The sequence below is a fragment of the Podarcis tiliguerta genome (genome assembly GCF_965153285.1).
Source record: "Podarcis tiliguerta genome assembly, chromosome: 3".
In the NCBI taxonomy this organism is placed as follows: Eukaryota; Metazoa; Chordata; class Lepidosauria; order Squamata; family Lacertidae; genus Podarcis; species Podarcis tiliguerta.
Genome location: NC_139536.1, coordinates 111458816 through 111483388, shown reverse-complemented (window position 1 = coordinate 111483388; position 24573 = coordinate 111458816). Strand labels below are relative to the sequence as shown.

General features: G+C 44.1%; 3 protein-coding genes across 15 annotated transcripts in view; 1 reads left to right on the top strand and 2 right to left on the bottom strand.

Annotated features, from left to right (window-relative positions):
• ATP7B (ATPase copper transporting beta) overlaps window positions 1-13886 on the bottom strand; it is a 49168-nt gene extending 35282 nt beyond the window's left edge. Inside the window, exons 1-3 of one of the 10 annotated variants that reach the window (XM_083435275.1) lie at window positions 13708-13886; window positions 8494-8625; window positions 3076-3339 (exon numbers count right to left, since the gene is read on the bottom strand). In XM_083435275.1, coding sequence (XP_083291401.1) covers window positions 3076-3324 — 249 coding nt within the window. In that variant the 5' untranslated portion in view covers window positions 3325-3339; window positions 8494-8625; window positions 13708-13886. Of the gene's footprint in view, window positions 1-3075; window positions 3340-6041; window positions 6479-8493; window positions 8626-9243; window positions 9846-13707 lie in introns of those variants that run through there. The other 9 variants (XM_083435276.1, XM_083435274.1, XM_083435279.1 and 6 more) reach the window with 9 other exon arrangements.
• Window positions 13887-14231: 345 nt separating this feature from the next.
• On the top strand, window positions 14232-22363 carry ALG11 (ALG11 alpha-1,2-mannosyltransferase). 2 transcript variants are annotated; one of them, XM_083435360.1, is made up of 4 exons: window positions 14232-14517; window positions 18025-18258; window positions 19159-20087; window positions 22002-22363. In XM_083435360.1, exons 1-4 carry the CDS (start codon window positions 14402-14404, stop codon window positions 22271-22273), a joined length of 1551 nt encoding a protein of 516 aa, XP_083291486.1. In that variant the 5' UTR covers window positions 14232-14401; the 3' UTR covers window positions 22274-22363. The 2 variants fall into 2 exon arrangements, with proteins under 2 accessions (XP_083291486.1, XP_083291487.1); XM_083435361.1 differs by lacking the exon at window positions 14232-14517 and adding an exon at window positions 14576-14697.
• Window positions 22229-24573, bottom strand: part of NEK5 (NIMA related kinase 5) — a 24952-nt gene continuing 22607 nt past the window's right edge. For all 3 annotated transcript variants that reach the window (XM_083435320.1, XM_083435321.1, XM_083435322.1), the window contains exon 23: window positions 22229-23991. In XM_083435320.1, the coding sequence (XP_083291446.1) occupies window positions 23769-23991 (223 nt within the window). In that variant the 3' untranslated portion in view covers window positions 22229-23768. The remainder of the gene's footprint in view (window positions 23992-24573) is intronic.

Below are 24573 nucleotides of genomic sequence, written 5' to 3'. Positions count from 1 at the left end.
ATTTATTTCAATGGGTCTACTCTGTGACTTAGGTGGATACAACCCATAATGTCTTTTTCCTTCCAAACCTTCCTTTCATTTAAAAAATAATTTTACAAATAAACAAGTAAACACCCTTGTAATTGCTGTTTAATTGCATAAGTGACCTACCAAGGTACTACAATATTTAAAATCAACAGCATACACACCTCAACAGGTGTGTTTACAGCTAGGTAAACCTATCACATTTTTCCTATCTTTAGTTACGTTAAATTCTTTTATCCGTTCTAAACATTCTGAATTCCTACGTCATTCCATGCCAACTTGATAGCCTTTCTTGAATTTTGACACTGACATCTTGCAGCAGTGACTCAGCATTCGCTGCTGGATCCCGAGTTTCCCAAGATTTAAATGTATACCCACAAAGTTAAATATTTAAACATTTATTTTTTCTAAAGTTACAGTCCTAAGCAAGCTAACCAGGAAGTTCCACTGAACTCACTGAGTAAACATGCTGAGGCGTGGGCTGTATGTCTCCCAATTTTTATTATATTATTCAAATTAGTCTCTGCTCTTAGTATCTTTACAAGTCTTCTTGTTCTCAGAGCATACTAAACAAGACACATTACAAACATAGTTTTAAGAGGAACACAGTCACCGCTTAACAAGTTGAATTAGAAAACTCTTATACCCAGACCTTGCCTGAGAGAAGTTGGGTAGTAACCCCTTTCCCCACAAATTTCCTTTTGCTCCTAAGCATAGAGGATTTCCTCATGCCTTGGAGAAAATGTCAGTAACTAGTAGACACCACCCCATACATTGCCTCTATTTGCAGCCTCTGTCTGCCATTGCGAACAAAGGTGAATAGAATATACCACTGGACAGTGGCGTAGCGTGGGTTGTCAGCACCCGGGGCAAGGCAAGTACTTTGCGCCCCCCCCCGCTGCACTGTCCCTCCCCCAGATAGTCCCTCGCTCTCTCTCCGCACTGCACCGCACCGCACGCCTGGCACCCTCCCCTCCACAGTGGGCGGCGACCCAGCGGCTCGGATCGGATTTGCACAGCCAGCACTGCAGTGAGAGAGAGTGAGTGAGCCAGGTAGGGGCAGAGAGCTGCGAGTGCGAGCGCCCCCCCCCCCAGATGTTGCGCCCGGTGCAGCCGGCCCCCCTGCACCCCCCACGCTACGCCACTGCCCCTGGATTCTGCCCAGTTGCACAAAAATGCACCATGTTGTGCCTTGTCAGAAAGCAGTTTCTGTTCATCCTCTTCACTTCTAGCTTGCCGCCACTCTGCTATCAACTTTGTCTGTTTTCATTGTCTGGCTGCATCCACACAGCGATGTAAGATGGCTGACCAAACAAACCACAATTATTAGCATTAAGGCCAAACCAGGGTTTGTGGTTTTTGCACTCCAAAGAGAAACGGTTTGTTTCTGGCTTACTAAATATGGCTTGAGCGAAACAGACCACTGAAGCAGACGAACCACTAAGCTAGGGGTGGTGGTTTGTTTATCCCCAGCGCACACAAGGAGTAGTAAAGGGCATGGTTTATGGAAGGGATGTCCAAGAGGTCGATCGGAATCTACTGGCAGATCCCTGCGAGGCTTTGGTAGATCGCGGTCGATAGCTGGGTCCCTTTCCTTAGCGTTGGTAAAACACCTTAGCGCCCCCTCGCCCTGCCCTCCGTTGTTGCACGATTCGCAGAACGGAAGACAGTTTACTCAGTGAGGCTGTTTGTTTCCCCAGTGATCTGTTGGCAAGTGGCTGTTCCCCTTTTTCACTTGAGCTTAGGCTTGAATTCTCAAAAATCAGGGCTTCCCTAAAAAAAGCTCAATTCCCCTAAAAAACGTGGCTTTCCTCCTCCTTAAAAAAAACCCAACATCTTTGACCTGAACCCCCAAAAAGATCACTGCCAGCTTTTAATACTGTGAGTAGATCGCAGTCTCTAGGGTGTTGGCTACCCCTGGTTTACAGCTTACCATGAGATGTGAATGAAGCCTCTGCCTCTGAACTCTGCTAACTATTTTTCTATAGGGAAACTGGACTGAGCCTGTTAACACGAATTGTATGCGTTGGGCTATCAAAAGCTCAAAAGGTTTACAGGGTATATTAAACAGCTTCTAGCACAACCCTAACCATATCTGCTCAGAAGTAAGTTCTACTGAATTCAATGGGGCTTACCCCAAGGTCAGTGAAGCTAGGACTGCAGACTTAAGAAATACAGCACAGCAAGAATTTTGCAAGCCACATGTTGGCAAATCTGACTCGATGCATGCCAGCCTTCAACATATGTAGCATGGTTCTTGTTCACCATACAATTTTGAAAACAGCACATCCAAAAAGCTAGGTTTCAATCCAGATACTGTACTAATTAAGTGTGAACAAAGCACAATCGTATGGATGTTTACTCTGAACTCAGGCTACAATCCTAACCTCACTTACCTGGTAGTAAGCCCTACAGAATATGTGAAATAACTATCTGTGGCACGACAAACGCTTTTACGTCTTATCTCAATGGCACATGTGTATTATAAATCAACCTGCAGGAAACTAACTTGCTTTGGCAAATGATCTTTTTACAAACTCAGTGGTATCATTTAAATTTAAGAATATTTCAAGTTGAGTTTCTCTGTCACAAACCACAGAAAATATCTACACTTGAGATATACAAAACTAAAAAAGGACCTCTATTTAAAGTATGACCCAAAGTACACAAGTCATCATCATTATTGCTGGGATCGGTTTTCAATAAGCAGCTTATCTATAATTATGATAGTTTCCCTTTCCAAGCAATAACTATTCTTTTCAACTACTATGCTGCCCACAAATTGATGTCCAACGGTAGCTACTAAAGCAAACAATTTATAAACCATTGACGGATGGAGATTATTTACCTCTTTAGGCAATTTGCTTTCAAAAAGGGGTACATTTTACTTCCTGGCGGACAAAGAAAAAGGATTATGGTAACTAATGATGTAGTCTCCAATTTACTTCCAACTAAGCGGGCATAGGACTGGAGCTTTCATTTCTCACAAACAAAGACTCCCCACCCATCCAAAAGTTTTAGTTCGCATCCCCTCTATCTTATTAAACTGACCTGTCTGTCAGTGCTGTCTACCACCTCTGTCAAGACACTGTAGGGGTTATCCTCCGCTTTCTGAGACAGACTTCTAGTTTTCAGAAGGCCTCCTGGCCTGCAATGCTCATCATCTTCCAGCGCAGAAAGCTTTTGGGGAGACTGCTGTTTGCAGAAGCGCACCAGAGTAATGTTTTTGTGGCTTGAAGTTGCAAGGGAAGATTGGCCCTCTCTCAAAGACATCTCTCTTGTTTTATTTTCCATTACCATAGGAGGTTTTGTACACTGGAAAAGCCAAAGAAGTGCTATCTGGTTTGCTGGTGCCACAATCCCTCTCCTACCATCTCTATACCAGGATAGCAAAATCTGTATTGCTAGAGAGCTAGATTACCTCCTCCTCGTCTTTTCAGTAACCTGTAGCAGTGGGCTGTGCTCGGCTTTATACATCTCTAAACAGGTTTAAATATTCCCCACCCATTGTCAGCCTTGGCATGCAATGACAAACGGCGCTGGGTGCTGCTTTAATTGTTTGCACACGGCTCTCCAGTGTCCTCAGTCAAGGCTGCCTTTCACAAGCTTGTCAAATATGGCCTGTGTGAGGCAACCCAGTGTATAATTAACTCTGCCATCCAAGCTTTCATCCTTCTTCAATCAACCGCTTGCTCAAAACACTGAGAATCCATTTACAGACAACAGATTTTGAAAACATGGGAAGGAGGGTGACCTGTGGGCTTTGTTATTCGAGAGCAGCGCTAAGGAGAACACACCGAAAACGGGCAGCTCCTAGGGCCTGCTGCCAAACCCAGAAGAATAGAAAATGTTTCGCTGAAAACAAGGACTCTTCTACATGTATTCTGCTGAAGCCACCAACTCTGCGGCTGGCTGGAATAAAAAATACATCATTACCGCCAGCGCTGGATTTACGTATGAGCGAAACAAGCTATAGCTTAGGGCCCCACTCTCTTGGGGGCCCCAAAAAAATTTAAAGGGAAAAAACACCTGGATGTACATTTCCAAAATATAAGATAAAAAACAAATAAAATAAAACCTACATACAGCAACAGTGTTTTGTGTTGTGTAGGCTCCTATTTGTTATGTGCAAATGGCTTTAGATGCCTATTAGGTCCATAAATTACCATATAGCACATATTCAGCACAAAAAACAGCGACAATTTGTTGTTGACAAAGGACAGCCGGACATATAAAGGTCCCCATCAAACCTAAATCTGGCCCTGATTACAGCCAGATTCAGCAGTCACTGCCGACCTTGTTGGTGATACATCCAGATCTCATGTGTTGGATCATCAGGTAAAACCACTTTACAGAACACAACTCTGTGTCAGCCAATACGGTTACATTTTGTTCTTTTCCTTCTCAAAAGCAGTTCCTGCCTCAGCAGCATCTGAACTCTGCTACCCTGACTTCCAAATTCCGACCTGACAGTCTTGCCGATCAGAAGGTCGGAGGTTCGAATCCCCGCGATGGGGTGAGCTCCCGTTGTTCGGTCCCAGCTCCTGTCCACCTAGCAACTCAAAAGCACGTCAAAGTGCAAGTAGATAAATAGGTACCGATCCAGCGGGAAGGTAAACGGCATTTCCGTGCGCTGCTCTGGTTTCGCCAGAAGTGGCTTAGTCATGCTGGCCACGTGACCCGGAAGCTGTACGCCGGCTCCCTAGGCCTGTAAAGCGAGATGAGTGCCGCAACCCCAGAGTCGTTCGTGACTGGACATAACTGTCAGGGGTCCTTTACCTTTACGGCGTCAAGGGTCTTTAGAACACAAAAACTCCTTTCCCTCTCCCATCACAACACCCCTGCAAGGTTGGCTAGATTGGGAGATGGGAAAAGTGACTAGAGCAAGGTTGCCCATTAAGATTTGTGGCTGAGCAGCGATTTGAACCCAACTTTCCACACTGGCAGGATGCCAGTCACGGAGACAAACCATACTGAATGTAGTAACAACAACCCACCCTTCTACAACCTAAAATACTTCCAGACATAACTGCGAGCAACACTAATGCCTATTATACCACAAATGAAGTTGGTTGAACTTGAGGGCTCCTGCCCATTTCTAACCTCTCGGTTCCTCTTAAGGCGAAAACATCTTAAAATGCCCTAAACAAAAGAACTGCAATCTGAACCCGAGGCTCAGTAACAAAAGTGGAGGAGGGAGAATTGCTTAACACGGCACACACAAAGGGAACAGGATCAGGTGTGTTCATATGTTACAGGAGACAAGTGAGGGAAGATGAGAAGCTTCTTCTTTAGGAGCACATTTAATCCTCTGAAAACCCTCACTAGGCTGAGTCACAGGTTTGGCGGGCTTTTATCAGCGCCTCGGTTCCTGCTTTTGCATAGAGAAATGCTGGTTAGGGAGCACAAATGAGTGGAGAGGGGCTACGCTTAGGGGCTGCCCAGCATACATGGCCATCTTGGGCCTCATCCACCATTTTGGACTTCCCAGAGCCGGCATGAAGTGCTTGGAAGATTAGCAGCAAGGGAATGTGGCCTCCTGGATCAAAAAGATTCCCATCTCTGGTTCAGAAGATGGTAGTTACAAAATAAACAAAAATCAATGCACCTCTGGGCAACTTGGGTTGCCAGCCCAGAAGCACGGTCAGCTGGTTCATTGTGTTTTAATCCAGAGGAACGGCTGAGCGAAGGGTCTGTTGCAGCAAAAGCAACAAGATTTTGGGACACCTCAGAGGGTGCATTCACACTATACATTAAAAGAACTATGATACCACTTCAAACAGTCAAAGAGTGCGTTAAGGCTGAGTTGTTAGGGCCCCCCCTATTCCCCTCACAGAGCTCCAGTTCCCCCGAGTTCCCTGTGAAGAGGCATTGGTTGTTAAACCACTCAGGGAATTGTAGCTCTCAGAAGGGAATAGGGCTCACCTAACTCTCAGTCACGAAATTAAAAGACGCCTGCTTCTTGGGAGGAAAGCAATGACAAACCTAGACAGCATCTTAAAAAGCAGACACATCACCTTGCCGACAAAGGTCCGTATAGCTAAAGCTATGGTTTTCCCAGTAGTGATGTATGGAAGTGAGAGCTGGACCATAAAGAAGGCTGATCGCCGAAGAATGGATGCTTTTGAATTATGGTGCTGGAGGAGACTCTTGAGAGTCCCATGGACTGCAAGAAGATCAAACCTATCCATTCTGAAGGAAATCAGCCCTGAGTGCTCACTGGAAGGACAGATCCTGAAGCTGAGGCTCCAATACTTTGGCCACCTCATGAGAAGAGAAGACTCCCTGGAAAAGACCCTGATGTTGGGAAAGATGGCGGGCACAAGGAGAAGGGGACAACAGAGGACGAGATGGTTGGACAGTGTTCTCGAAGCTACCAGCATGAGTTTGACCAAACTGCGGGAGGCAGAGGAAGACAGGAGTGCCTGGCGTGCTCTGGTCCAGGGGGTCAGGAAGAGTCAGACACAACTAAACGACTAAACAACAACAACAACTCTCAGCACCCTTAGCTACAGCTCCCATGATTCTTTGGAGGAAGCCTTTGACTTTTATAAAGTTTGCGGGGTCTGCATGCAAAACTAAGCCATGGTTTACGTAAAGCAAGGCTTATAAACCAGTTTCAGACCAAGTTTGGTCACTGAGCCAGGTTCAGAGGATCAAATAAACCATGGTGCCGTGTTTCTCAACCTTGGGCCTCCAGCTGTTTTTGGACTACAACTCCCATCATCCCTGAACACTGGTCCTGCTAGCTATGGATGATGGGAGTTGTAGTTCAAAAACAGCTGGAGGCCCAAGGTTGAGAAACACTGGTAGAATTTGGTGGGTTTGTTCTTTTTTTAAGCACAAAACTAGCAAACATTATTTAGTTTTCTCTTTCCAAGCAAGACAGAACCAAGAGTAAAAACAGAGAGGTGGAGCAATCCACCACTGTTAAGTTATGCCAGAGGGAGGCTTGGATTTGCAGAGGTGTTCTTCCGCCCACTTCTGTCAGGCTCCTGCCACCTGGAGGCAGTGTGGAACTTCGCTTTCCGCCCACCACATGCGGACATGGAAGTCTGCCAGCAGAAGGTCCCTTGGCAGGATATTCAGGTACAGGCTGAGCTGACCTGAATTCATTGGATTCTGTCAGCCCAGTTCCACTGGCCTCATGTGACTTGCACTAGTCCTGATCCTGGCTCAAAAGCGCTACCAGTTGCAGGCTGGCACAGCAACTATCATGCCCCTCTAAATCTTCCACCATGCAAGGCAGGACTGTGGATGTGCTGGTGGCACTGCTGTTCCACAAAGCTCTGCTGGTGAGTAGCCACTAGCCAAGGTTCAGATTGCCCCCCAAGTGGCTCTTTTCATAAGATGGATGTCAGGGAACTGCCATCAGAGCTGGAGGCGGAGAGAAGGCTCCAGAGGGATGGCGGAGAGGGTCCCAGTAGGGAGAGAGGCAGCCCATCCGCTGGGGAAGGAAATCAGCGTAACACCAGTGGAGAAGGGGGGCAGATGGGGGAATCGGAGAGGTGGCTCCAGGACTCCTCGCCGGAGACCAGCGGAGAGAGTACGGGTACTCCGCTGCCCACACCCTCCCTGCGCAGAAGACTTCAGTGCAGGGAGAGTAGGAGAAGACTGGGAGTCAAACAGCTTTTATGCTGGAAAAGGGTTCAAGAAACGCCCACTGATGGATTCTGCCAGCGACTGAGGCAGCCACGAAACTTGAGGCTGTCCAGACAGAAAGGGTTCAACCAGGTAACCTAGCCAGGAGTGGCGGCAACTTACGCACGAGCAACCCCTAGAACCATTACAATGCTGCTTCATCTTTTTTCTGTTTCCATACTGCCCTATCCCAGAGGCTCTCAACAGGTTACAACACATTTAGAAAATGAAACCAGAATCAGACTAGATTAGCGTTAAATCCCCTTTCCTATCAATCCTGACCAAAGATCCAGTCCCAAATAAATTATAATTTAGAATCATGTTTGGGAAACATTCTAGCTCCACTGTGCTACAGCTGCATTAAAACTAGGTATGTTTAAGGAAACGGATCTTTGCTCATTCTGATATGAAACTGACTTGAGCCAAACTTCCCAGACTTGTGTGAAGATTGGAACAGTTCTCACACTTCCTGGGTGTTCTCTGATGCACACATATGCAAAAGTGACACAGACTGGAAATAGATCTATTCCTTCCTCACCAAGGACCGCACAGAGAAAAACAAATAATTTAGTAAAGAAACCAATTTGTTCATCTCTAATTAATATGTGTGTCACAATTCTGGCACTCAATAATGATTGTATATGCATTTGTAGAGGAGGCATAATTCATCGCTCACTTGACCCCTTTTCTCACAACCCACCCAATATTACACACTCAACATCATGCAACCCGCTGGAGAGATAATATGCAAGATTATTGAATGAGGGAGCCCTGAGTTTAAATTCCCACTGAGCAATTTTGGGTCAGTCATTTCCACGCACAGTTTACCTTCCCTCAAATGAGGAGAGAAGTGCAATAATCCCACTAACGTTGCCTGAGATTCTTGAAGGAAAAGCAGAATACTGGGATTCAACAGAATAAATTACAATTCTTTCCTCACTATATTCTCTTGGGTCCAATCTAAACAGGATGACATAATACATTTATATACATTTTGTTATTAAAGTCACTTCCTCGCAGTATTGTCTTGGCCCAATCATACACTGATACACATTTTTGTAATGTTAAGTCATGACCATATACAGTGGTACCTCTGGTTACGTACTTAATTCGTTCCGGAGCTCCGTTCTTAACCTGAAACTGTTCTTAACCTGAAGCACCACTTTAGCTAATGGGGCTTCCTGCTGCCGCCGCACGATTTCTGTTCTCATCCTGAAGCAAAGTTCTTAACCTGAGGTAATATTTCTGGGTTAGCATGAGTCTGTAACCTGAAGCGTATGTAACCTGAAGCGTATGTAACCCGAGGTACCACTGTATTCCCTTGTGCCAGTCTGTTCTTGACCAGCACAATCACTGTAGCTGAAATCCTCAAAGTAACTACTTTTGAGCCCAATCCTATGCATGTTTACTCATAAAGAAGTCCCACTGAGCTTAAGGAGACTTACTGCCAAATAACTACTTAGAATTGCAAAGTTAATCACCTCCTCTTAGGTGCCACAGCTTGTTCACGATACAATATACAATCAATGTGCTACGCAAAACATCTTACAAATGTAGTCTATAAATATGTAAACTTACCATGCATGTCAGCAGTCTAAAGCTTCTTTTGTCTGACATATTTCTATGCATTCCGGAAGCAGGCCACACACCCTTCTATAGTTCAACTACCGCAGCATGCATATGAAGGAGGGGAAAACAAAAGCCCACAACTCTGCAACCAGTAATTAAAGGCCACATGATGGTCATATGAATCTACTTGTGCCCAGTTAATCTATTACTTACCAATAGGTTTACTGCATGAAATTGACTGCATACATTTCTCATGACTAAATAAAAGATTTCACGTGCCAGCACTTAGTTCCACAGAGACAGCTTTTCCTAGGTTTCCTTTGTGCCTACAGCTGCCCCTCTGAAGGTTGGTGGTTCAAATCCACCCAGAGATGGCTGTTGATTCCTACATTGCAAGGATTGGACTAGATGTTTTTCTGAAAGTAAAGCCTTCTTATATAAACAGACAGACAGCAGCTGCCTTATATTATCTGTAAGGCAGAGCGGGGGGAAAGTAGCTGGGACTGATAGCAACAGTTGGGTGGGGAAGTACGTGCTTTAGTGATATGATATGTAGAAGAGCCTCAGCAAACCCAAGCAAAGATGTGATCCTGTGCAGCTTCAAGAGGGAAAAGAGATCATTCAGGCTCACTGAGACTCCCCCACATGGCAAGAAACCATGGCTTAGTGTTACATGTGAAACAGACCTTTAAAAACAAAACAAACAAAAAAAGGACCCCTAATTTGAACACAACACTAAGGCAGGATTCTGATACCATTCTGGAGTGAACACCTTAAATAGTTTGAATAATCTTTTTATACATAATTAACAGGTGGAGTCCTCTTTATTGCTTTCTCATTTCTTTTTCTTTCTTCTGACTTTTTATTGTCCTTATTTCTTTTTTAAGTTCTGGGAGAAAGTATAACTATGACTGTGCAGAAAAAGTTAAAAATTTCAGATGAAAATATTCTTTTCAACGACCTACCTAAAGCAATATGGAATTTGACAACTGAACAACATAAATGGATTCCTTGTGCCCTTATTATGACCAAAAGACTGGTATTGATGCGCTGGAAAGATTAAATGTACAGCTCTATTTAATCAATGGCTTGACTATATGATTACACTTGCAACGTATGAATGGATTGCTTACAAACACAGACTTTGCATGGACAAGTATAATGATATTTGGAATGCATTAATACATAATATAGGTTTAAAATAAACATATATGCATTTGTATAATAACAATGCCTATGTATTAGATAAGTATATACTGTAAGTACATATGTACATAATACAATATTAGTTAAGTACAATTGTACATATGTATATGTATATATTTTATTTCTCCCCCCTTTTCTTTTCTTTTCTTTTGTTGTTCAACTGAACTGTTCTTTTAAAAAAAATTGAAAATAACCACTCAGCAAATTTAAGTTGTAAATACAGTTGTTGTAAGAAAACACTATACCACGAACAGGCAGTTCATTTATATCTCACAACAATGCAAAACTAAAAAAGAACACATTTGTATAGGAATATACTAAGAAAAAGTACAATTTCTGAGAGCAAGCTCTATTTTATTACTATACTATATTCTGTTGTGGTGGCACAATATGTACACACCTAGTTCTACAGAAGGCAATTTGAGATAGCTATACATCTCAAGTTACAAAACTGGGAATTGTCATTATTCCTTCTTGCACTTTCCAAGTGACACCACAAGTGGCCAGATGAGGAACCTTCAGCTAAAACCTCTCTGCTGCCTATCTTCCCTCTTCAATTAGGACCATAGGAGTCCCTCAACACCTCAGAGACCATCCCCTGAACTTTCTTCCTAATAGACCCTGAGCAGAGTACAGTGGTATCTCGGGTTAAGTACTTAATTTGTTCCGGAGGTCCGTTCTTAACCTGAAACTGTTCTTAACCTGAAGCACCACTTTAGCTAATAAGGCCTCCCGCGGCCGCCGCACCGCCGGAGCACAATTTCTGTTCTCATCCTGAAGCAAAGTTCTTAAGCTGAGATACTATTTCTGGGTTAGCGGAGTCTGTAACCTGAAGCATCTGTAAGCAACTTACCACTTTACTGATTTTTGCAATCCAGCTGGGCTATAAAAGTTATCCTAAAGGAAAGTTGGCCCTTTTTCTCATGTAAATGTGATTCAAATACGTCATTTTGTTTAGCAACTAATAATAAATCAAAGATTTTTTGAAAACAACATTTTACCATTATCAAAAGCCCAAAGGAAATCTGCAAGAGATGTCCTTACCTTCAAAATCCTTCTCAACCTTGCCCCATCTTATCTCTCTTATATCAAAATACATCCCTTCCTGTGAGCTTTCATCATCGAGCTGCACCACTCAAAACTGTCTGTAGGTCTCCAACTGCCACAAAAGGTGCCACCCTCCCCTCTCATTGTTCCTTGTGTCTAAAACTACCCCCCAAAAGACTAAAGCCCTCCTGAAAAGTTTTAAGTTTCCAGGAAAGCTTTGGGAAAACCAATACATTATTGTAATTAAGTCAAAATGTGTTATTGACACAATTGCCTATTTCTCCCCTGTTCATTCCTATTTCATTCCCAACAATCCCCTTTCCTTCATTTCCCCAAATCTACTGTGAGCCACTTGGGAGAGGGGACTGTCAAACCCAGGCTTCCTCAACCTCGGCCCTCCAGATGTTTTGAGACTACAATTCCCATCATCCCTGACCTCTGGCCCTGCTAGCTAGGGATCATGGGAGTTGTAGGCCAAAAAAACACCTGGAGGGCTGATGTTGAGGAAGCCTGGTCAAACCTGTTCTTTGTAAAGTTCACGTACTGTACTTCAACGGTGCTATTTAAATAGTTAAAATGGTATATAATTCACAAAATAAAACGGGGGGGGGGGGGACTTGTCCTCTCTCCCAAAATTCTAAAGCTTAGTCAAAATATGGAAATTAGGTCCAACAAAGCTTAAAATCATTTGTGTCATTTCGCCTTTAATTCATGTACAAGGGATAAATTTAAGGATGCCTGTGTTATCTCTTCTCCAAAGTTCAAAGAACGGTAGCTAGCAACAGGCATCTTTTGTGTATATCCTGAAATTTTTCCCCCCACATTGCTTCCTTAACTTATCTGCCCCCCGCCCCCGTTCTACCCTCTTTCGTATCCCAAAGGATCTGTGGGTCAACTGCACGTGCGGAAAATGGTCACTGCCTGAATCCAAAAGGTTATTTTGATACTATACTATGCTACACTAAAATGTTGAAATAATAAATGACAGTAATAATTTATTATTTATATCCCGCCCATCTGGCTGGGTTTCCCCAGCTACTCTGGGCGGCTCCCAACAGAATATTAAAAACATGATAAAACATCAAACATTAAAAACTTCCCTAAGCAGGGTTGCCTTCAGATGTCTTCTGAAAGTCAGACTGTTGTTTATTTCCTTGTCATCTGATGGGAGGGAGTTCTACAGGGCAGGCACCGCTACATAGAAAGACCTGTCTGGTTAAATGTTTCTTTGCTTGTCCTTGAATCTTCCAGCCACACTTGCCTACCGCTCCTGCTACACCAGTGTAGTGTGCCACACACCCTTTGAGAACCACTGTACTACACTGCCTAAACTTAAACAGATTCAGTGGCGTTGCGTGGGTTGTCAGTACCCAGGGAAAGGCAAGTAATTTGCGCCCCCTAACCCGGGGCAAGGCAAGTAATTTGCGCCCCCCGCTGCACTGTCCCTCCCCCAGATAGTCCCTCACTCTCTCTCTGCACCGCACCGCCCACAGCGGGCGGCGACCCGGCGGCTTGGATCGGATTCGCACAGCCAGCACTGCAGTGAGCGAGAGTGAGTGAGCCAGGTAGGGGCAGAGAACTGCGAGTGCGAGCGCGCCCGCCCCCAGATGTTGCGCCCGGTTCGGCCGGCCCCCCCTGCACCCCCCACGCTACGCCACTGATCAGATTGCATTAAAATATTTATCTTACACATTTACATTAAGGTTAGCTACGCTGTGAACTTCAAAAGCAATCCTTAAACTGTACAGTACTGCAAAAAGTCAGTAGCCATGCTTTCCTTCTAGAAAAAAAAGTTGCCAATACTGAATAGCCTTGAGTACCCCCAGGGAGAAAAAAGCACTGGTCAGTGTTCTCACTAAGATTGCTTTACAAAACAAAGGATCCTTTTAAGTGTCATTAATCATTACTCTTCAATTTTCAGCTCCACTTCCGCTTCCCATCCCCAAAAGGAAAATTATGACCCAACAAATCACAAAACCCTGGGGAAACAAACGAGAGAGAACAGTAAGATAACAAGATTTATCATGTGGGTTCAGTGGCGAAGCCTATAAATAACACAGCCTCTCCTTGATCTGAGCCCCTGAGTCAGTATAGCAATCCCTGGCTCCGGGAGGAACCCTACAATACCCAGTTTCTTTGTTTCACAGTTGTAAAAGTCCATTTCCAAATATAAAGCCAACATATTTCACCCCTGATTACTTTATCCGGCTTTAAACCTACCCAGTTAAGTTTTAAGTGGAAGCTTTAACAGGTTCGCATTTCAATCTAGACTTCCTTCCAAAGGCACCCGGGTATGGGGAAAAAAATTAGACGGGGAAAAATTAATCCGATGTAAACATGCTTATTATAGAGGTCGCTCCATCGCCTCCAATGGCAGAGACTCAGCTCCCCGCCCTCCTAACATTACCCTTTAAATTTTAGCATCCTTCGCAGATTGGCGAATCAAAGCCAGCCATTGGCTGCCTTTCCTTCCGAGCTCTCATTGGCTCCTCGGCACGCTAGTAGGGAGCTCCGATTGGCCTCCTCTCGCCTTAACCTCCGGATGTCGTTGAAACTACAATTGCCGTCACCCCTGCCCGCCGGCAGCTTTCGCCGGGGCTGATGGGAATTGTAGTCTAATGGGGGAAAGCCAACGCGGCGCGGCTCCGCCTCACGCTCTAAAAAAGGAAAGCCCGTAGAGCTATGAAAATGGGAGATGCGCGCAGAGCTTGCGCTACAAGCGGAGATATATAGTGTCAATTAGAGCCATAAAATAAAATTAAACACCCGCATTTCATCTGAATGTGGGCATTACGGGCGGAGAGAAGACACTTCACCGTCCCTAACTCCGCCTCTCTGGGGCGGGAGCCCATTTGCCGCCGGGCATTAGCGAGCGGCGCTCACTTTAAATGGCCGTTGCTCCCTGAGGTAAAACATGAAGGTGAAGGACGACGGGATTGGGAGAGGCGGGGAGAAGGAGCACGACTTCCGGTTCCGGAACCTGACGGCGGCTTCCGCGATGGCGCCTTTCCCGGCCGGGCCGCTTCTCAGGTGCGAGCTGCGCTCTCTTTTTTCCTCTTCCCTCAGCCCCGGCGCGTCTCTGCTGCCGCTTCCCGAGGGAGGAATGTCTGAGGGACATTCCCCCTCCCAAAGGCCTGAGGAGGGGGGCGGGAGGCGTAGAACCAGAGGCGGACTCTGCGGGGCGGGGAGGACGCCATGGCGACGCCTGAGGTATCGCGTTGGAAGGGACCCCAAGGGTCATCTAGTCCAGCCCCCTGCAAGGTCAGCTAAAGCATCCATGGCAGGCGGCCACCCAACCTCTGCTTAAAAACTTCCCAAGGGAGGAGAGGAAGTAACTTGCGAAGGGGTACGTCCCACTGCCCAGCAGCTACCCTGTTTCCCCGAAAATAAGAGAGTGTTTTATACAGTGGTCCCTCGGGTTACATACGCTTCAGGTTACAGACTCTGCTAACCCAGAAATAGTGCTTCAGGTTAAGAACTTTGCTTCAGGATAAGAACAGAAATTGTGCTCCGGCGGCAGCAGGAGGTCCCATTAGCTAAAGTAGTGCTTCAGGTTAAGAACAATTTCAGGTTAAGAACGGACCTCCGGAACGAATTAAGTACTTAACCCGAGGTAACACTGTATTAATTTTTTCTCCCAAAGATGCACTAGGTCTTATTTCCAGAGGACGACTTATTTTTCCATGAAGAAAAATATGGCACACATTTACAGTGGTACCTCGGGCTACAGACGCTTCAGGTTACATATGCTTCAGGTTACAGACTCTGCTAACCTAGAAATAGTACCTTGGGTTAAGAACTTTGCTTCAGGATGAGAACAGAAATCGTGCTCCGGCGGCAGCAGGAGGTCCCATTAGCTAAAGTAGTGCTTCAGGTTAAGAACAATTTCAGGTTAAGAACGGACCTCCGGAACGAATTAAGTACTTAACCCGAGGTAACACTGTATTAATTTTTTCTCCCAAAGATGCACTAGGTCTTATTTCCAGAGGACGACTTATTTTTCCATGAAGAAAAATATGGCACACATTTACAGTGGTACCTCGGGCTACAGACGCTTCAGGTTACATATGCTTCAGGTTACAGACTCTGCTAACCTAGAAATAGTACCTTGGGTTAAGAACTTTGCTTCAGGATGAGAACAGAAATCGTGCAGCCGCGGGGCGGCGGCAGCGGGAGGCCCCATTAGCTAAAGTGGTGCTTCAGGTTAAGAACAGTTTCAGGTTAAGAATGGACCTCCGGAACGAATTAAGTACTTAACCCGAGGTACCACTGTATTGTCTAATTGTGAGTCAGCCAGACTCTGTCAGGGCAGAGCGAGCAGCAGGCGGCAGCTTGTCCTGGCGGCGGTGCGGGCTCTCTGATTTAAAGAGACCTCACACTGCCTGAACAGCTCCGGCTGCGCTGCGGTCAATCAGTGAGCTGCGCAGCGGCGTCCACCACTACGGTCCAGAGGAGTCGGACGCCTTACAGTGGCCTTATAGTCCAGGGAGTCCTTATTATTGGGGGGGTCTTATTTTCGGGGGATGTCTTACTTTCGGGGAAACAGGGTATTACTGCCAGAAAGTTATTCCTGATGTTGAGTCGGAACATCTCCTTTCTTCTAACTGGAAGCCATTGGTTCTCCAGCAGAGCAGAAAACAAGCTTGCTCCGTCTTCCACATGACAGCCCTTGAGATGTTTGAAGATGTCTATCCTATCTCCCCTTTCCCAGGAGAAACATACCCATCTCCCTCAAACATTCCTCATAAGGCTTGGTTTCCAGACCCATTGATCCATCTTGGTCGATGACATACCAGGAGTAATAATAATAATAATAATAATAATAATTTATTATTTATACCCCACCCATCTGGCTGGGTCCCCCCAGCCACTCTGGGTGGCTTCCAACAAAACACTAACATACAATAACCTATTAAACATTAAAAGCTTCCCTAAACAGGGCTGCCTTTGACGTCTTCTAAAAGTTTGGTAGTTATTTTTCTCTTTGACATCTGATGGGAGGGCGTTCCACAGGGCGGGCGCCACTACCAAGAAGGCCCTCCGCTTGGTTCCCTGTAACTTGGCTTCTCGCAGCGAGGGAACTGCCAGAAGGCCCTCGGCGCTGGACCTCAGTGTCCGGGCAGAAAACGAAAAGGGTCAATGGAAATGGTACCAAGGAAGGGGTTCTTTAGTTTTGTTGTTGGCATCTGCCTGCCTGACAATCTGTGGAGGAACACACTTTTTTGGGGGCGGGGTGAAGTTAAACCTTTGGAGAGTTACAGCGCCTGCTGTGGTTGTAGAAACTGATACAGGAGATACATGTTTTGTTGCAGCTGGGGCAAAGGAAGGGGGCCAGTGGAGCTGATACATCTTCACCATGGTGTTTCTTCTCTGCACTCCTCTAAGCAGTCATTCTTCCTCTGGTCACTGCTGTGGATACACAACCTGTCCCTTGGCACTGTGGTCGTCTGCAAGGGATTTCCCACACAGCAGGGTTAAATTTGCCAGCTTTCGTGTTTTTACAACGCAGAGTTGTTCTGCCAAAAAGTTTATACAATAATTATTAAAGTTAGGCTCTGCCCTTCGCCTGTGGTTCACAGCAGAAAAATGCAAAATGAGAATACAAAATAATAAAGCAGAAACAAAAATCAATAACCGTCCTCCCACACATATTTTAAAAGCCATAGAATGTTAATCCTGCAGGAGGTTGGACTAAAAAGCCCGTGGTGTTCCTTCCAACTCTGCAATATTATGATTTTCGGCGATGCCCATCACTGCTGGGGGCTTGTCCTCTCTTCTTCATTTATGTCCAGTCCAGCCTTCTTTCCCTTTTCTGGCCAGTCTAGAGCTCCCTCTCCTTCCCAGCCAAGCCCCTTCAGTTGCTTGTGTCCATTATATACACCTGCACGCTTCTGGATTTGGTTTGGCTGCTTTGTGTTAAAACTTTGCCTGCCATTCTGATGGGAATATAAATCCCTTTGTCAAAATGAAGGCTGATAAATTTCAGCTTGTTTGTTTCTTCTCTTACCCACCACCCACTTGATGTTGATGGCAGGTGGGAGAGATTTCAAAGCCAAATATATCCAAAGCATGAATGGGAAGCAAAATACTTCGTACAGTTGCCAGGCTCCTCAATTTCCCTTCAGTCTGGGCTTCATCCATGTCGATAGGGTTGCCATAACAAAAACAATTACCATATTTTTTGCTTTATAAGACTCACTTTTCCCTCCTAAAAAGTAAGGAGAAGTGTGTGTGTGTGTGTTATGTAGTGAATGCAGGCTGCGCAGCTATCCCAGAAGCCAGAACAGCAAGAGGGATTGCTGCTTTCACTGTGCAGCGATCCCTCTTGCTGTTCTGGCTTCTGAGATTCAGAATATTTTTTTTTCTTGTTTTCCTCCTGTAAAAACTAGGTTTGTCTTATGGTCATGTGCGTCTTATGGAGCGAAAAATACGGTACCTGTTTTCATATGGAAACCAACATTGGCTCTCCTTGCTGAACTTCTTTATAGTTTTCAGAATTGTCGCTATAATTCCACTTCCCTCTCCTTCTCATTTCAGATTGCTGTACTCATTGGCTTTCCCTGCCTTGTTACTAAGTGGATTTTTATGTGTCTGTCTGCTCCTGCTCCTGTTTGGTTTACGACTATGGCTCCAGCAAAGGAAAAAACAACAATTTCCATCAGGGCGAGATGGGAAAAGGCCACTTGTGGTTGCATTTTTTCACCCATACTGCAATGCAGGGGGAGGAGGTGAGAGAGTATTATGGTGTGCTATAAAAGCACTACAGAAAAAGTAAGTATGCATTTCACTTTTCGTACAGTGATGTTTGTTTATTGCATTAATCCCTCATTTCCTGAAAGCAATGGTTGCATTCACACATTATGCTAAACCATGGTTAGCGCTGCCTTTACCAGTTCACTAATTAGGAGTGATGGGAGTTGTAGCCCAAAACATTTGGAGGGACACCAGGTTCGCAAAGGCTGGTTTAACTCTATGTGGACGAGTTATAACAAGCAAACTTCAAAGCATAGCTTATGAAGCTGGCAGGTTAAACTACAACTGTTTGTTTAAATGAAATATCGCAGGTTTGAACACAATACTAAGTTAGGATTCTTTAAAAGTAAAGTCATCAGAAGTCCTCTTCCCAGTTGCAGTGGAAAGCGGAGTGCATGAGCATAAAACATAATTGGGGCTTATTCAAGTTCATCCAGTGTTAAATGTGCTTATGGCCAATGAAAATGACAAGCTGGGTTGATAAGATGATACGCCTCAGTTAAAATCAGTTTTCCCTTGCGGTTACTGTTTGCTTTTCATTTTTTATTTTCTTACACCTGTATTGCATCTTTGGTCTGTTGTCCTTAAATATGCATATTTAAACCTGCTTGGGTATTGTGCCTGCCTTATTTTTTATATCTATTTACAGCATATTTATACAACTCTTTTAAACTTGAGTGCTTTATTTTATTTTTGACAGTGTCTCTCTTTTTAATTTCAAGTGACAAAACATATGCATCCAAGGAAAACAGAGCTTAGCAGCTGTACAGAAAAGAAAGATAAATAGTGGCTGATGGTTGTAGTTTTAGACATTCCAAGAAAGGCAATCAAATTAAAGTGTCTTCCCATAAATAGACTCTTTTACTGAGTGTAAAATTAAGATGATTTGCAGATGATAAATTACATTTCATTTTTCAGGTACGAGGATGTGTCCTATGTTGTCTACACTGGTGATGCCGGTGTCACAGCTGAAAATATCCTTGAAGGTGCTTACAGACGATTCAACATCAGATTAAATCAACCTGTGAAATTTGTGTTTTTGAGAAGGCGCTATCTTGTAGAAGCTTCCCTTTACCCACATTTTACACTGCTGGGTCAGAGCTTCGGATCTGTATTTCTTGGCTGGGAAGCTCTTGTGAACTGTGTTCCTGATGTCTACATTGACTCCATGGGTTATGCTTTCACACTTCCTCTTTTTAAATATTTAGGAGGTTGTCGGATAGGCTGTTACGTTCATTATCCTACAATCAGCACTGACATGCTTTCTGTAGTTAGGAACCAGAATGCTCGATTTAATAATGCAGCGATCATCACAAGAAATCCCCTGTTGAGTAAATTGAAACTCACATATTATTATATTTTTGCTTCTATATATGGCTTAGTTGGTTCTTGCAGTGACATTGTCATGGTTAATTCTTCGTGGACTTTCAATCACATCCTTTCCCTTTGGAGGTGCAGTGACCGCACCAGTGTTGTGTACCCACCTTGTGACGTTCAGACATTCTTGGATATTCCTCTCCGTGAGGAAAAGAGCACTGTAGAGCAAACGATTGTTTCTGTAAGCCAGTTTAGGCCAGAAAAAGACCATCGTCTGCAGATCAGAGCCTTTGCTAAATTGCTGGAAAAGACTGCAGGGCAGGAGCTGCTGCCCAAACTCATTCTGATTGGTGGCTGTCGTAACCAAGAAGATGAGCAGCGTGTAAGTGGACTTAAAAAGCTCTGCCAAGAGTTGGGCATTGAAAAAAGGGTAGAATTCAGAGTTAACATTCCATTTGAAGAGCTAAAGCAACATCTGGCAGATGCGACCATTGGACTTCACACCATGTGGAATGAACACTTTGGGATTGGTAAGTGGAGCTATATATAGTCAGCTGTATCATTTCTTTAGCTCCTGGTGTGGAAACTCATGGCTGATTATGAGTTTATAAAGTGCTTTAGTGCTGTTTTCATCTATTCTTCCTTCAAACTGATACTGTGTTTAGCTATTTCCATATTGTGCATTCTTGGGAGCTGTAAATTTGGAATGGATCCAATCTAGTATTATCTCTTTTCCTTATTGCACATCACACCCTAAAAAAATATCCCAACATAATGCCTGACCAGCATATTGAATGCTAATCTTAATGGAGAGAAATTCTACAAACTCATTTGGCTGTTTGTTCCAGTGCTGAACTCTCACAGTTTAGATTACTTGGAAATGACTTTTATATTTTCCCAGGTTACAAACTATTTTTTTCGTTCATTGTAAGGGAAATCAGTTGCTCTCTCCCCCCTCCCTGTATCCCTTTCAAAAATTGAAACCTGTCAGCATAAGCTGTAAGCTCAAGAGGAATTCACTATCATCACTGAATGCAGATGCTGAGAGAAATCTTACTTGCATGTCTAATCTCCTCAATGAGCCAGCCGAGGGAGATGTCACAAGTAGCCTCTTTTCCACAAAACTGTGTGTGCACATCATGATACGGTTTTGCATATCCCTGTGACAATCATTCTGACAGCCACTTTTGCTGAATCATTCTTTGGGATCTATTTTGCTGTAGAATGCAAACAGGTCACCATTTCCATTTTGTACACATTATGGTTTTGAACCAATGTCATAGCACTTCTTCTACCAAGAAATTATGCTCTTAACAGAAGGACTTGGTGATTCCACTTACTATACTATCTCATACTCCTGGAAAAGCTTTTCAGGGACCCTCCCTTTGCAGTCCCCAAAATCTGCTTCCCCTCTGTTCTGTAACAGTGTGAGGAGTACCGTATTTTTTGCTCCATAAGACGCACTTTTTTCCTCTTAAGAACTAAGGGGGAAATGCCTGTGCGTCTTATGGAGCGAATGTGTGGTCCCTGGGGCTGGGGGGAGAAACCCGCGCTTCCCCCGCCAGCCCCGGCAAGCTCCTGAGTAGCTCTGGGGTAGCCTGTGAAGTGCTCCCTCTAGCTGTTTTAGCTTCTGCCTTAGCGGCGCAAAGCCTCCGCAGGGCAGTGGGGAGTCTTCATCTTGCTGCCCTGCGGAGGCTTCGTACGGCTATCCCTGGCTTTTGCGGGAGGTGGGGGAAGGGACAGAGCTCTGTGCACAGCTCTGTCCTTTCCCCCACCTCCCAGAAGAGCCACGGTCCCTTTAAAGAGCCGCGCGGAGTGTGTGTGTGGCTCTTGGGGGCTTTTCCCCGAGGAGGGAGAAGGGCATCCTGTCAGTGATGGGCTGCCCTTCTCCCTCCTCGGGGAAAAGCCCCCAAGAGCCATACACACACTCCACGCAGCTCATGAAAGGGAGCGCTGAGCAGAGCCTGGGATGCATACAGGCTCTGTTCAGCACTCCCTTTAAATAATATTTTTTTTCTTGAATTCCCCCTCTAAAAACTAGGTGCACCTTATGGTCAGGTGCGCTTTATGGAGCGGAAAATACGGTACCTTTTTCTATGAGTGGGATCTCAGGATCCAGCCTATTTTGTGTGGTGTAGTGGTTAAGAGTGGTGGATTTATAATCTGATGAACCGGGTTCACTTCCCCACTCTTCCACATGCAGCTGCTGGGTGACCTTGGGCTAGTCACACTTCTCTGAAGTCTCTCAGCCTCACTCATCTCACAGAGTGTTTGTTGTGGGGGAGGAAGGAGATTGTGAGCCGCTTTGAGACTCCTTAGGGTAGTGATAAAGCGGGTTATCAAATCCAAACTCTTCTTCTTCTTCTTCATGCTTTTAGAGTGACACTGAAATCCTAATTAAGGTGAGAACTGTAATTAAAAATAGCTTGTTTTGTCTCATATAGGAATTGTTGAATGTATGGCAGCTGGCACAATTATCCTTGCTCACAATTCTGGAGGCCCCAAGCTGGATATTGTGGTGCCCTATGAAGGAAATATTACTGGATTTCTAGCAGAAAATGAAGACGACTATGCAGATACTATGGCCTATATATTTTCATTGCCTCCTACAAAAAGGCTAGAAATCAGACAAACTGCTCGTCAGTCAGTGAAGAGATTTGCAGAACAAGAATTTGAGGAAACATTCCTATTATCTGTGGAACAATTATTTAAATAAAATTTTGTAAATAGATACCTGGACATAAGTCGTTGTGTATATACAGTTGCTGTATTTCTATTGTACAATAAAGAGTATCTTATTCCTGTATGACAGTCTGACAGAGTATGCTCCCAAACTTACATATAGACACAAGCAGATATGAAATGATACATAATATGCTTAAGGATCTAGTAGCTGGGCTGAATAATCATATTACAAAATATACACAGCAGCTTCCAGTGGTGACAACTCAGTCCTAGCTTCTTAAAAGAGCAAGCTGTTTAATCTTAAAATAAATTTGTGGCATCAAGTGTTGAATCTACATTTGTCCCAGATTATTTTTCCCATAACTTGTTTCTAAAAAGTTTATTCCCATTTCATTGATCTGCTTAGCATAATAAATACAGAGTCTTGAAAATGCTGTCCTTGGAGGACTCAATTGATTCTGAACATCAACCAGAATTGTATGCTATCGAGTTGTGAAGTAGTGTACAATGACAATGATCCTGGAAAGTCAAATTATATATATAGTCTAGGCTCTATGTCAGCATAGGGACAGAAGCTCACAAAACAATTCTCTATACAGAAAGCCCTCACATTAGATAAAAGCTAGGTGGGTAACCTTTGGCCAGGGCCAGGGATGATGGGAGTTGTAGTTCAGCAGCATCTGGAGTGCTAGAGGTTCCCCACAGCTGCCGTAACTTGGAGTTTAGTGTCAATTACATTTTTTGGGAGGAGCATTTAATCACGAATGCTCACCTACGCCCCAAGGGAGTCTACAGTAGAACAGCTTCAATAAAGATTTCTTATCCTGCTGGTTAAATCTGGTAAGGCATCAGCATAAGAAATCATACAAGGTGTGTGTGATGATGACTGATCTATAGCAGCCCTAAACATACAGCTATAAACAAACACCAGCCTTTCTTAACTGTGGGTCCCCCATATGTTGCTAGACCACACATCCTATAATCCTGAACTGCAAGCAGTGGTACCTGGGAGTGGCAGTAGTTCCTCAAAAGAGGAAAGAGTTCCTCCATACTGACTCCTCCACTATAAGACAACCCTTGGAGGCATGCAAGGGAAATAGCCATGGTGACATTCCCATTAAAAAAAACACCATTCTATTCTATAGGCTATGCTGCAAGGTCTGTAGCTGAGTAAGACTTGTGGGGGAAAGATTAATAAAGTGCTTCCGTATCAAGACGTTGACTTGTTCTGAGCTGCAAACCCCTAATGATGTTTTTATATCTAAGTAACATTATAATGTGCAACTAGAATGAGGAACTAAATATTGTAAAGGTTCTGGGGATAATGTCAAAATGCAGGAAGGCAGGGAACCAGTCATGTAAAGTTGGTTAAACTGAACTGCCTTGCACTACCTGGACTGTACCCTCTCACCTCTGTAATTATGGTCCCAAATAGTTGTTGATAAGCCTAGAAAGAGATAACCATTTCTTAAAACACACTCCGCTAGCTACCAGTAATTCTTAAGGAACTATTCCCCAAGAGAGTGTTAACTGATTGTTCCTTCCTGTTTGTCTGTAGTCAGGTTAATATCCTCTTCCAAACTTTCAATGGATTTAAGGTTACCATTGGATACTGCTTCTTTTTTCAGTTCATCTGTGTCTTCTGTTTCAGCTGGGGCTTTTATAATCTCCTCTTGAAGAGATGTTACTACTTTTTCCAGGGATTCTACCAGTTCATCCCTCAATTCATCCTCAGATTCTTCAAAGTTACTGCATTAACAGATTAAATTAATAGGATAAAACGGCTATTACTTACGATTCTTGATCAAGTTATCATAATGTTGAATTTCTAAACTGGCCAATATTTATCCAAAAAATTTTTTTTTTTAAAATGTGAGAGCTGGTTTATGTGTTAATGGGGCCGTACACAGTTGCCTTGTGAGGGTACAGAGTTCCCATCTCATCAGCTTTTAATGCATCAGCAGGACTGTCTGAAAGTGCTATTTGTTTAAGCCAGGGGTGCCTAAAACTTTTTGGCTCAAGGGAGACCTCACAGTAGGAGTCACCAAAGAGCAGTATGAAAGTATTTGCTGTTCCTCCTGTTTTTCATCCTTCAGTGCTGGTTCACACAATGTTGAGATCGAGAGCCAAGTATTCAGTTCTGGAGTTTTAGCTTCACCAAGCTTGCTAGTCAACCTATTTTTACTAAATTATCCGTTTGCCCACTGTCAGTACTTTATATTAAACATGAGCTAAAGTGCAAGTTAGACACCTTTCAAAGCAAACAGCATCCTAGTTTTTAGCAATTACACTAATTTATCTAGACAGAACTATGCTATTAAATTGGTGAGG

Coding starts and splice junctions, on each gene's coding strand:
- ALG11 (XM_083435360.1), top strand. CDS start 14,402: ATGAAGGTGAAGGACGACGGGATTGGGAGAGGCGGGGAGAAGGAGCAC. Junction 14,518..18,024: donor CCGGCCGGGCCGCTTCTCAG/GTGCGAGCTGCG, acceptor TTCTCATTTCAG/ATTGCTGTACTCATTGGCTT. Junction 18,259..19,158: donor ATAAAAGCACTACAGAAAAA/GTAAGTATGCAT, acceptor TTCATTTTTCAG/GTACGAGGATGTGTCCTATG.